Source organism: Chelonoidis abingdonii, chromosome 2 (assembly GCF_003597395.2).
Source record: "Chelonoidis abingdonii isolate Lonesome George chromosome 2, CheloAbing_2.0, whole genome shotgun sequence".
Lineage (NCBI taxonomy): Eukaryota > Metazoa > Chordata > Testudines > Testudinidae > Chelonoidis > Chelonoidis abingdonii.
Genome location: NC_133770.1, coordinates 303,359,981 through 303,373,316, shown reverse-complemented (window position 1 = coordinate 303,373,316; position 13,336 = coordinate 303,359,981). Strand labels below are relative to the sequence as shown.

At 47.7% G+C, this 13,336-nt stretch overlaps 1 protein-coding gene across 3 annotated transcripts in view; it reads left to right on the top strand.

Annotated features, from left to right (window-relative positions):
- IQANK1 (IQ motif and ankyrin repeat containing 1) overlaps window positions 1-13,336 on the top strand; it is a 160,130-nt gene that overhangs the window by 82,752 nt on the left and 64,042 nt on the right. Inside the window, exons 5-7 of one of the 3 annotated variants that reach the window (XM_075063358.1) lie at window positions 1,316-1,480; window positions 2,020-2,211; window positions 12,923-13,048. In XM_075063358.1, coding sequence (XP_074919459.1) covers window positions 1,316-1,480; window positions 2,020-2,211; window positions 12,923-13,048 — 483 coding nt within the window. Of the gene's footprint in view, window positions 1-1,315; window positions 1,485-2,019; window positions 2,212-12,922; window positions 13,049-13,336 lie in introns of all 3 variants that reach the window. The other 2 variants (XM_075063359.1, XM_075063360.1) reach the window with 2 other exon arrangements.

Here is a 13,336-nt window from a genome sequence, read left to right as displayed (position 1 = left end):
GATTTGAAAGTATCTTGTCCCTCTATTGGTCCTCTGGTCAGGTGTCAGCCAGGTTTACTGAGCTTCTTAACCCTTTACAGGTAAAAGAGACATTAATCCTTAACCATCTGTTTATGACATCTCCCATCTTCCATGACTTTTCAAAGATAACTGCTAATGGCTCAGATATATCCTCACTCAGTTCCTTGAGTATTCTAGAATGCATTTTCATCAGGCCCAGGTGACTTGAAGACATCTTATTTGTCCAGGTAATATTTAACTTGTTCTTTCCCTATTATAGCCTCTTCTGATCCTACCTGATTTTCACTGGCATTCACTATGTTAAACGTCCAATCACCACCAACCATCTTGGTGAAAACCGAAACAAAGAAGTCATTAAACACCTCTGCTATGTCCTCATTTCTGTTGTTATTATAATAATAATATATTTAATAAGTTATAATAATAACTTAATTATAATTATAATAACAATGAAGAAACCATCTTCAGCCTAGGGTTGCCAACTGTCTAATCACACAAATTCAACATCCCTGCCAAGTCCCTTCTCCAAGGTGCCATTCCCTGCTCACTTCATCCCCTGTCCCTCCATCAATCTCTGTCCCCCACCCTAACTCACTTTCACCAGACTGGGGCAGGCGGTTGGGTGCAGGTGTGTGTGTGGCTCTGGGCTGGGGAGTGGGGCCAAGGGGTTCAGAGTGCGGGAGGGGGTTCCAGGCTAAGCCTGGAGCAGAGGGTTGGGGTACAGGAGGGGGTGTGCGGTTTGGGCTCTGGGACAGAGTTTGGGTGTAGGAGGGGGATCAGGGCTGGGGTAGGAGTGCAGAAGGGGGTAAGGGTTATGGGTTCCAGCCAGGCAGTGCTTACCTTGGGCAGCTCCCGGAAGCGGACGGCATATCTGGCTCCTAGGCTCAGGGATGGCCAGGTGGCTCTGCACACCGCCCCTTGCCTTCAGGCACTGCCCCCACAGCTCCTATTGGGGGCAGCGCTCAGAGACCTCCTGGCTGCTCTTGCACATAGGAGCTGAACATGTCAACTGCTTCCGGGAGCTGCACGGAGCCAGAGCAGGTAGGGTGTCTGCTTTAGACTCGCTGCGCTGCCAACTGGACTTTGGCCTATTAAAATTTCCTGGATTGCCTTTAATAGTCACCAGGAGATTGAGGCCAATTCCAGGAGACTCCTGGCCAGTCTGGGAGGGTTGGCAACCCTGCTTCAGCCCACTTCCCTTTTCATATGGGTGCTTGGAGCCTCTGTTTTGTGCTGCACATGGCTGAGAGTCCCTTTGAGTTTAGAGCTGCAGTGGCTGTTTGTTTTATTGCAGGCCTTCATTGCGATGGTGAAGAAGGAGCAGGAAGAAGCTGAACGGGAGAGACAGAAAGAGGAAGAAAAAAAGAAGCAGCAACGAGAAATACAACAAAGGAAGAAACGGATGCTGGAGGCGGCATTTGATGGGGATGTGGAAGAGATGAAGGCTGTGTTAAAGGAAGTTAGTACTTGGCAGGGAAGAGGTTCCATAGGAACTGGAATACACATAAGAAAGGGAGGACCTCATGTCCTTTTCCATGAGCTCTGTTCATTTCCAAATGTATTTATTTGGATCGTAGTCCGTTGCTGAAGGCTGTAGAAATGATTCCTTCTGAAACATGCTTTATGCAAGAGGCCCCAAGCCTCCTGGTTCCTCCCCTCAGAGACTTGTTCGTTAGGTAACAAAGGACAAAACATAAATGAAGTAGGGAGCTAGTAAGGTGTTTGCCATGCATCTGATGGGTTGCATCATGCTGTGTTTGTCTCTTCCTGCCTCTAATCTCTTTTTGCCTGCTTTGATTGTGAGCTCTTTGATGCAGGGACTATGCTTTGTGTGTGTCTGGAACATAGTTGAAACTTCACAATGTAAATAAACTGTATGCAAAAATCTCTCTTCACTAATCTTTCAGCTAATACACAATTCCCAGGGGTACCCAGAGCAGAAGGCATTCTTTTTGCATTCTCCATGTTTATATTCTCCATTTGTGTGTTTCTATCCAGGTGTCAGATTTGGATACTAAGAATGGTGTGGGTACCGATGAAAAAGGGAAGGCCACACGTCTCTGTAATCACATCAACATGGTGGAGTGCACTGACGCTAATGGGAACACTCCCCTTTTGGAGGCAGCAGGAGGTGGCCACCCCAGTGCTATCAAGCTGCTGATAGAAAATGGAGCCAATCCCAACTGCAAGGTACGAAATTGTGGTGGTGAAAGGAAATAGGCCACAACTGAAATGGGAACTGCCTGAGATTCAATAGAACAAGACTCACAGCAACTTGTATAAACAATGTTATGAAAGATAGCTTGGCTAGATTGTGGGGTCAGTTAATGTGCTATGTGTCTAATTGCACTTCAGTACTCAACTCATACTGCCTTACTTGCTGTAATGGGGATAAGAGGGCAAGATTCAATCCTTAGTAGGTAATTAACCCCTAAAACAGTCCACTGGGGGTCCAGAATTGATATCCATGGGGGAGAGATCTCCAAGGTGGTAAATAGTTAGGAGGGGCTGTGTTAAATCCTCCACTAGCAGAATCCCCAGCACAGTAATCAAGTGGTTTCTTCATGTGTTTGTCCACATGGGTTGTAGCCTTTGTGCACATGCGTACCATGCATAGGAGACTGGACTCTTTGGGCCAGCAGAGTCCGTTGGGGCCATGCCTGTGCTCTGGATGACCTTGCCCCCCACAGCCCAAGGCCATCAAGTGTGGAGGTGCCCTACTGTCCCTCAGTGCCTTCCTACCACTAATAGTAGTGAGACAACAACAACAAGGAGTCCAGTGGCACCTTAAAGATGAACAGATTTATTTGGGAATAAGCTTTCGTGGGTAACAAACCCACTTCTTCAGATGCCTGGAGTGCAAAATTACAGATGCAGACATTATTATACTGACCATCAATTGGTTTGTTACCCACGAAAGCTTATGCCCAAATAAATCTGTTCATCTTTAAGGTGCCATTGGACTCCTTGTTGTTTTTGTGGATACAGACTAACACAACTACCCCCTGGTAGTGACACAGAATCCCTGCAGTGTCCACTTGCTTCTCTGCCAGCATTAGTGTTAAAGTTCTTAGGACTTGGCCATGCAGTGAGATAATGCATGGCAAGCTAGTACACTGTAGATTCACACCCTAGCTTCCCAGATGTTAACTTGTCGTGTAGACAAGCTCTTAGTATTATTAATTAATTATTTGTTAGTCTGTAAGCATCTTAGTCATCTCAGTCTCAACAGTCAAAGAACAGCCAATAGCCTGACAAAAGTCCCTCTGCTGCCTCTGTGCTAACAGTTAAACATGTACCAGTGATACCCACTAAACGTGGACTGCCCTTTCTCCAGCGTCAGCCTCAATATACTAATAGCTTCAGTAACTTGTTCATTGGCACCTAGTTCATAGGTACAGTCCCTGTGGTACCACGGGATTTAGCTATAGACCAGGTACTGGAGTCATCATTGCTAGACAGGTTGAAGGTGAGGCTGGCTAGGCCACCAGTCACCAAGACCTCTGTACTGCAAATGATAAGTGTCAGCAGTATCAACTCCATCAATACCAGAGTGGAGGGGACATTGTACACTTCAAAGTTTAGCCCTACCTTCAGAGCAGGTGTACTCCTTTTCATTCTCACAGTCAATGCGCAGTAGGGGCTCATCTCCCACTTGCTCACCCTCCCTCCCTTCTATGGGGATTACAATGGGAATCTGGGAGGGACTCCAGGGACTGGTCTCGTGATGGGAAATGGCATGAATCTCATAGGCCCCCTGGTGTGTCTACCAGTGCAGTGTTCATATGCCTATTGACCTTGGCCTTACTGGACACCACAGGGCATGTGATCCCATACCTGCCTCTCACCCCCCGCCCCAGAACTAGATCCCTTTCTCCCAAACTGGTCAATTACTGTAGCCTCAGATGCTAGAGACAGGAGGAGGAGAGCGATAAATATCAGGCAGATGAGGGAGAACAATTAATCTTATCTGAAATTTCCTCATCATAGAATCATAGAATATTAGGATTGGAAAGGGGGTGCTCTAAGGGAACCAACTCCAGGAAACAGCCCCGGGGTCAGAGCTGCCAGACCTCAGCACTCTGCCAGTGGCACCGTGCAGAGGCTGGAGTCCCCCAGATGGATATGATCCTGGCTGGCCATCAGGAAGGGTTCATCTGTCTTGTTAAGAGTGGGGAGCATTGTGTGTATGGTGTGTGCATTCTGTTTTGGTAATTGTTAATAGGTGGGGCTTGAGTGGGGTATTACTGTGTGGAGCTCTTTTGCTGGTGAGAGACCCCGTAAACCCACAAAAGATTAAGCCCTGAGTCTACAGGTAAAGGGTGTTTCATAGAATACTGTATTAGGGTTGGAAGAGACCTCAGGAGGTCATCTAATCCAACCCCCTGCTCAAAGCAGGACCAACCGCAACTAAATCATCCCAGCCAGGGCTTTGTCAAGTCAGACCTTGAAAACCTCTAAGGATGGAGATTCCACCACCTCCTTAGGGAACCCATTCCAGTGCTTCACCACCCTCCTAGTGAAATAGTGTTTCCTAATATACAACCTAGACCTTCCCCACTGCAACTTGAGACAATTGCTCCTTGTTCTGTCATCTGCCACCACTGAGAACTGCCTAGGTCCATCCTCTTTGGAACCCCTTTTCAGGTAATTGAAGGCTGCTGTCAAATCCCCCCTCCCTCTTCTCTTCTACAAATTAAATAAGCCCAGTTCCCTCAGTCTCTACTCATAAGTCATGTGTCCCAGGCCCCTAATCATTTTCATTGCCCTCCGCTGGACTCTCTCCAACTTGTCCACATCTCTTCTGTAGTGGGAGGGACCAAAACTGGATGCCTCACCAGTGCTGAATAGAGGGGAATAATCACTTCTCTCGATCTGCTGGCAGTGCTCCTACTAATACAGCCCAATATGCCGTTGACCTTCTTGGCAATGAGGCACGCTGCTGACTCATATCCAGCTTCTCATCCACTGTAATACCCAAGTCCTTTTTTGCAGAACTGCTGCTTAGCCAGTTGGTCCCCAGGCTGTAGCAGTGCATGGGATTCTTCCCTCCTAAGTGCAGGACTCTGCACTTGTCCTTGTTGAACCTCATCAGATTTCTTTTGGCCCAATCCTCCAATTTGCCTAGATCACTCTGGACCCTATTCCTACCGTCCAGCATATCTACAGCACCAGATGCAAGAGGTGTTTTTGGTTTTTGGGGAAGGACGGTAGGCAGGGTGCATGGAAATAAACAGTATTGTATAGCCTGTATGGATTATTTCTAGAACTCATTTGTCCATGGTGGTGGGTTTCCATGCTGAATAGAAAGGAGTGAAACAGTATCCAAAACGGGGAATGGTCAGAGATGGAGTGAGCACTGATGAACGGAGTAGGTTGTTCAGGCCTTTGACCAAACTCTCAAAATTGTTGTTTCGACAAGGGTTGTTGGGAAGCTGATGGGTGGAGCTGGTTGATGTCTTGGAGGTCTCTGCTTCTGTCGTTGTGAATCACATTGCCTCAGTTTTTATGTGTATGGGGAAGAAATGTGCACTGAGAAGGACAGTATCTACCCTGTTTTTTTCCACGTTGCAGGTGTGTATATATACCCACAGAACAAAGGGTTGCCTGAGAATCCTTCAGGATGTAGAGGGTCTCATCAGTCTTTGTGGCAAACAGCTTTTGGCCATCAAAGGGGAGGTCCTCCACCATGCATTGCACCTCCCTGGAGCCATGATGTTGGAGCCATGATGCTCGGCACATGACTAGAGGAGCGTGCTGCCATGTTTGTCACATCAAAGGATATGATGTTTTTTAATTGCTCCCTTTTGTGTCGTCTGAGATACAATGAATAAAGTCAATTAATTTAGAATAAATTGATTTGGTTGTATTTAGCCATCAATGTGACGTAATTGGCAATCCAGAACTGCAGAGTGGCTGATGAGTAGGCCTTGCGGCCAAAAAGGTCTGGTCGCTTCCATTCTTTGTTGTATGGAACAGATCTGAAATTATGTTGTTTACTGCACTGATAGACTGCGTCAACAACTAGAGAGTTTGGTGCTGAGTGAGAAAATAAAAAGTCCATCCCCTTTTTATCCGCCTTCTTACAGGTGGGTGGTATAGTTGCCAGAGTCCACCATATGTCTTTGGCTGGTTCCATCAGCACATCATTTATAGGAAGCGCTATTTTTGATGAAGATGAGGTGTGTAGAACATCCAGTAATTTATGTTTTGACTGTGGGACGTCTTATAGAGGGATCTCTAGGGAATCTGATATTCTCTTGAACAGCTCCTCGAAGTGTTTGAAATCAGCAGTAGCTGTGGATGGTGGAGGCATTATGGTCTTGTTTGGGGAGGAAGAGGAAATGTTGGTTGGAGGCATCATCTCCTGTTCCAAGGCTTCTTCCTGTTCCTTAAAGCTCTTCTCAGGGGGCACTGATGGTGCTACACAGAGGCTGGTGGGGAACTCCTAATCTTTCCCCTGTAGGAACTCAGTTGTCTGGGGTATTGTCCCCTGTATGCTGCCCACGGTCCCAATAAGGCCACTGTGTGGGAAAAGGCATAGGGGGTGGTAGCCATAGATGATCATACCAGGACTGGGTGCCCATCTTGTGGATGGATTTAGTCTGCATGGGTGGGCCTAAGGGTGTAGTAGTTTGGATGGGAGAAGAGTGGTCTGAGAAAAAGGCACCCCCCCCCCATTAACTTCCTCCTCACTAGGCGGAGGAGCCAATGGTGAAGCAGGTTGGCATGGTACTGTGCATACCAGAGAGAAATTGGCGCCGAATTGCGGCGTTGTAGGAAATGGTACTGTGTACCAGTAGTTTTGGCACCGAAGCGGTTGGTGCTGCTGTTGCTGCTACAGGTGCGGGTGTTGGTGCCCACCTCTGAGCACTCTGCACTACTGGGACAGGTGGTGGCACCACAGGCTGTGGGGAGTGCCTCAGTGCTGCATCCAGCTCCATCAGTGCTGTAAAGGGTGGAGATGGATGGCAGGAGAGAGATCACGTGATCATTACCTGTTAGATTCACTCCTTCTGGGGCACCTGGCATTGGCCACTGTCAGTAGACAGGATACTGGGCTAGATGGACCTTTGGTCTGATCCAATATAGCTGTTCATATAGTTTAGATGGAGCCCATCCTTCCTGTACAGACTCCCTCATCCCAAAAGTTTCCCCAGTTCCTAATAAATCTAAACTCCTCCTCTCTACACCGTCTCATCCACACACTGAGACTCTGCAGTTCTGCCTGCCTACCTGGCCTTGTGCGTGGAACTGGAAACATTTCTGAGAATGTAGAGGTCCTGGATTTCAGTCTCTTTCCTAGCAGCCTAAATTTGGCCTCCAGGACATCTCTCCTACCTTTCCTTATGTCCCTGGTATCCACATGTACCATGACCACTGACTCCTCCCCAGCACTACACGAAAGTCTATCTAGATGCCTAGAGAGATCTGTAACCTTTGCACCAGGCAGGCAAGTCACCATACAGTTCTCCTGGTCATCACAAACCCAGCTATCTATGTTTCTAATGATCAAATCTCCCACTACTAACACCTGCCTTTTCCTAGTGACTGGAGTTCCCTCCCCAGGAAAGGTAACCTCAATGTGAGAGGCAACCCCAGCACCATCTGGAAGGAGGGTCCCAACTATGGAAAGGTTTCCCTCTGCTCCCGTTGACAGCTCTGCTTCCCTGGGCCTTCCATCCTCCTCAACAGTGCAGGGGCTGTCTTAGCGGAGGTGGGACAATTCTACAGTGTCCCAGAAAGCCTCATCATAACTCTCTGCCTCCCTTAGCAACTCCAGTTCCGCGACCCTGGCCTCCAAAGCCCATACATGGTCTTTGAGGGCCAGGAGCTCCTTGCACCAAATGCACACATACGCCAGCCGCTCACAGGGCAGGTAATCATACATGCTACACTGAGCACAATAAACAGGATAGCCCCCATTCTGCTGCTGAGCGTCTGCCTGCATTCTCTCCTACAGCTACCAAGGTTAATGATAAGGTTTTTGTTTAAATCAAGAAGTTTTAATTATAGTTTAGTTTAAAGGTTTTAAAGAATGGCAAATGTACCTCGTCCCCTTCCCACTCCCCTTCCAAACTCCCTCTCGAAACTCCCTGTTAGTGGTCTCTGTTCACAAAGCTCCCTGGTCACTCACGGCTTTTAAAGTCCTGGCCTTCCTGATAGCCCCACCCCCTGACTAAGGCTCCGTCAATGAACAGAGGCTTCATAGGCTTCTATTAGACGACAGGAACACAGTCTAATCAGAGCATGTAGGTACAGAAAGCAGGACCCCTCAGTCAGATCCCTCTTGGGGGGTGGGGAGCCCAGACCTGGGTTCTGGGCCTCTCTCCCGTCTCCCCAGCCAGCTCCAAACTGAAACCTCTTCCTGCTGCCTCCTCCAGCCACACCCCCAACCCCTCCTCCAGCCTTTGTCCAGTTTCCTGGGCAGAAGGTGTCACTTGGTCCCAACCCCATCCTGAGCACAGGTTACGAAGGGCAGTCATCATCGTTTATATGCTGGCCTTCAAATATCATCCCTTAGTGAAGTCACCCCATTATTTCCCATCACCATCTAGTATTGGTGCAGTACCCTAGGGAAACAGAGGCATGCCCTATGTTAGCAGAAGACAGTAAACTAGTAAAACTCCCATGCAACATTACCAGGTTAATGCTCCCTATTCTGTCACAGGTTTGAGCCTCCATTTCCAGAAATATTGTTCCATATTTTGGCAGTCCTCAGTTAATGCACTGCTACAGGCTGGGGACTGACTGGCTAAGCAACAGTTCTTCAAAAAAGGACTTGGATATTACAGTGGATGAGATTCTGGATATGAGTCAGCAATGTGCCCTTGTTGCCAAGAAGGCCAACGGCATTTTGGGCAGTATTAATAAGCATATTGTCAGCAGATCGAGGGAAGTGATTATTCCCCTCTATTCGGCACCGGTGAGGCCACACCTGGAGTATTGCATCCAGTTTTGGGCCCCCCGCTACAGAAACGATGTGGACAAATTGAAGAGAGTCCAGTGGAGGGCAATGAAATGATCAAGGGGCTGGGACACATGACTTATGAGGCGAGGCTGAGGGAACTGGGCTTATTTAGTCTGCAGAAGAGAAGAGTGAGGGCGGATTTGATAGCAGCCTTCAGCTGCCTGAAAGGAGGTTCCAAAGAGGATGGACCTAGGCAGTTCTCAGTGGTGACAGATGACAGAACAAGGAGCAATGGTCTCAAGTTGCAGTGGGAGAGGTCTAGGTTGAATATTAGGAAACACTATTTCACTAGGAGGGTGGTGAAGCACTGGAATGGGTTACCTAGGGAGGTGGTAGAATTGCCATCCTTAAAGGTTTTCAAGGCCCAGCTTGACAAAACCCTGGCTGGGATGATTTAGTTGGGGTTGGTTCTGCTTTGAACAGGAGGTTGGACTAGATGACCGCCTGAGGTCTCTTCCAGTCGTGATATTCTGTGATTCTATAACCTGTCCATGATTTTTACTAAAAATGCCGATGACTAAAATATAGCATTACCTATTAATTTCTCTTATGCCCCTCCCATCACACTGATCAATTGCCTTTCTTTTAGTTATGTTCCAACATCTCCCTCCTGGTAGTCAGTCCTCTTACCTTCACCCCCAAATCCCTTTTCCCTTCAGAAAATAGCAATTTGGTGAAGTCAGCCCTTCTGATATTAGTGGGGTAGGAGCCTGCTACTCAGGCTATGACTGTGGATTGTTTCCCATAACTTACTTTACATAGGCATTATAAACCTATACCTAAGGCCCCAGATCCTGAAATCACTTGAAGCCAGAACCTCCACTTCCATTTTTTTAAAAAAGTAAAGTTTGAAAATATGACTCAAGTGAAACCAATGCAGTAAGGTTTGTCTGAGACTCCAGAGAGCCTCCAGCAGAAAGAAGACATGGCTGGCCCCACACCTGCCAACAGAGGCAACCAGGCCCCTGCTGTGCTGAAGAGGATCTTGTTGCTCTTCTGGCTCTAATGGTGGGGGGATGGAGGCAAGGGAAAAGGGAAAACTTCTTAGCTTGCCCAAGGGGCCCTGGGAGGATTGGCCTTCCACTATGAAGATCCCCTCTGAGGGGTGCTTCACTGTACCAGGGAAATGGGACTCAGCTATTTTGAAGTTCACCATTTGCTCATAGAAAAAAAAAATAGTATTTGGTTTCAGTTTTCCAATTCAGCAAATCTGTTACACATCAATACATACCCCTCATTGATCATCATTTTTATGTTTTCTTTTAAGAGCAAGAATGTAAATTGTGTGAATTTTTAAACTATTTAGCTTATAATGGGGAGAGGAGGTCATCATGGCTAGACACCAATTACAAGGTTATTAATATGTTAAATCCAATCCCTAATTAGTATTCAATGGGACTCAACTGTGGGGCGGGGGGAACTCAGCTTCTGGCGCTGATGATTGTGAGTGGCCAAGAAAGGAAAGAGACCAGAGGCACTGCACATGTCCTTGTGGCCTCTTTCTTTTCCTATGTGCAGAATGAATGACTGAGCACTCAAATTTAACAAACATGATGAAGGAGATGGGGAAGAGAGGGATAAGGAAAGTGGAGAATAGTGGAGAGAAAGTGTTTAAACTCAGAAAAGAGCGACTGTGCAGCCAATGTGAGAGGAGAGATTGAGACAAACATTTTCTAGGCCAATATTGCAAGTAAGAGAAAGAGTAAGATGGATGCTTTTCCAAGTTATCAGGTATCATAAAGATGTGTCATCAAAAAGTGATGAGGAAAACTGTTCTTGACTGTGAGGAAAAAGAGTGACAGAGCATCATGCTGTGAAGCAACCTGCTGGCAGCTCAGGAATGGATAGAAATGATAAATGGGCAAAAGTTGAAACCTCAGATGCAGTGTGAGATCCTATTGTGGGTGGGTTGCATCCACTCCTGACAGAGACCTGAGCAGTCTATCTCTGCCTTCCACTTTGGCAGGGCCGGCGCTTCCATTGAGGCGGCCTAGGCAAACGCCTAGGGCACCAGGATTATTGGGGGGTGGCATTTTGCTGGCAGGGGGCGGCAGGGGGCTCCAGTGGACCTGCCGTAGTCGTGCCGGCGGAGGGTCCCCTTGTCCCGCAGCTCCAGTGGAGCAGCCACAGGCATTCCTGCAGACGGTCCACTGCCCCTGCAGCTCCGGTGGACCTCCCGCAGGCACGGCTGCAGCAGCTCCACCGGCGCCGTGGACCTGCGCGTGGGGCGGCGAAATGGCCATGCACCTAGAGCGCTAAAAACGCTAGCGCCGGTCCTGCACTTTGGAAACACTTCTGTAGCTTGTCATGCTAATAAAGTCTCATTGGAGTGAATGTAGGATCTGGAATGAATGAAGAGGCAGGAAGGAGAATGAATGAAAGAAGCAGATGTAATGAGGGAGAGGACAGAGGAAGAAGGGAATGTGGGAGGGTGGGAGAGGCTGTGCTATGAGGTTGGGCAGCCATTTGTTCAACACACGAGAAGAAAAAAAAAAGAGGGGCCATTAGTTGCTATCTCTGCACGAGGGCCTTTGCTGACACCACATGAAAAGTGGACTCAGTGGACATGCTGAAGCCACTTCCATCATAGTTTGAGTGGGAAAGATGCATACATAGCATTTCCTGCCCAGATGAGATGGGGCTGAGATCTCCTTCCCTCTGGACAGAACTCGGCTTGTATGATGATAGAGAGATGTTCTAGAAAGGAGGGAGACCACAGCCTGCACAAAGGGGAGCAATGGTAGACCACCCGCTAGCCCAGCAGGTTGCTCTTATATGTGTGACTATGAGAGAATGAATTGTCACAAGGGTGAAAAAAACCCAAACAACCCCAAGAATCTGTAGGTAGTGGACTATCCCAGAAAATTAGAACTAGGGTGTGGTTCAGCTGGCTCTAATCATCACAAATCGTCTCAGAAGCTGCCGGGAGTGGAAGGGATCTGAGACTTACGTAAATCAGCCCCACCTCATTCTGAGCTTGGAGGAACAATTCCAGAGAGGAGAGTTTTAAAGACAGCACCAGATCATTGTCTGAGGCGCAGTAACACCTTGGAAAAGAAGGTGCTGAGTTTTGGCACAGGCTGGGCTCTGCTTCCCTATGAAGACTTTGGACTTTCTAGAGAATAAAAAGGCTTTGGGTACACAAAGGGAAACTTACAAGGAAATAGGACAGAAAGTAAATGGATGTAGATAAAATAAATACTGGTAAACCTTTTTTAAAGAATTCCTACATTCTCTGGCTTCCTTCCCCTTCTCCCCCCCAAGTCTATAGGGTGACTAGACGTCCTGACTATCGGGACTGTCCCGATTTTGAGGAGTTTGTCCCGTGTCCTGACCAGAGTACGGTCAGGACGCCATTTGTCCCGATATTTTTTTTCCTGGTCTTCAGCAGCAATTCAGCAGAGAGTCCTTTAGTCGTGGATGGTCTTCAGTAGTATTTCAGAGGCAAGTGCTTCTGTCTTCGGCGGCAAGGTTTATTGCCCACTGCTGAAATACCGTCGAAGACTGTCCATGACTGAAGGGCTCTCTGCCGAATTGCCGCCAAACTCCTGGATGGGTGAGCGTAAAAAAATAAAATAAAATAAAATAAAAATAAGCTCCTCCCTGCAGTGGTCTCGATATTCCCTCCTTAACATCTTGTCACCCTATAAGGTTGAAAGGTCACCCTGATGCGCGTGGCCCTGGCCATTACAACCCTAAGCAGGGATGGGATGATGGTGTGGAGGAGTAGGGTTGTGGCACAGAAGAGACCTCATGTGAGGGTTTCTAGGGCCCCAATTGCTTTAATCAGGCTCTGCTGGTACCCACGTCTGCAGAGGGAGAGGGAGAGGTTGTCCTTTATGCAGGTTGGGTGGAGATGTACAGAGCATTGATGACAGCACATTGTGTCAGACACTATTTTCCTCAAGTGTATTGTTTTTATTTGTGTAGGGAGGTTTTGGCAGGACCCCTCTTTATCGTGCTGCTTTTGGTGGTCACATGGCTGCAGTGGAGACGCTTCTTCAATATGGAGCAGACCCCAGACTTCATGCTGATGATGGCAACACGCCTGAACAAGTAGGGGCAATTTGTTCTATTTCCCTTTGCCTTACAATAACATTGTTTCTTTTTGTGTTTTGGTCTCTTATATTGTCTCCTGTCAAGGTTCCTCCCCCACTCTGAACTTTAGGGTACAGATGTGGGGACCTGCATAAACACTTCTAAGCTTAACTACCAGCTTAGATCTGGGTTCGCTGCGACCATCCACATTCCTTCGTGTCTGGAACACCTCTTTCCCTCCAAAACCTTCCCCTCCCTGGGTAGCCTTGAGAGGTTTTTTTTCACCAAGTTCCTGGTGAACACCAA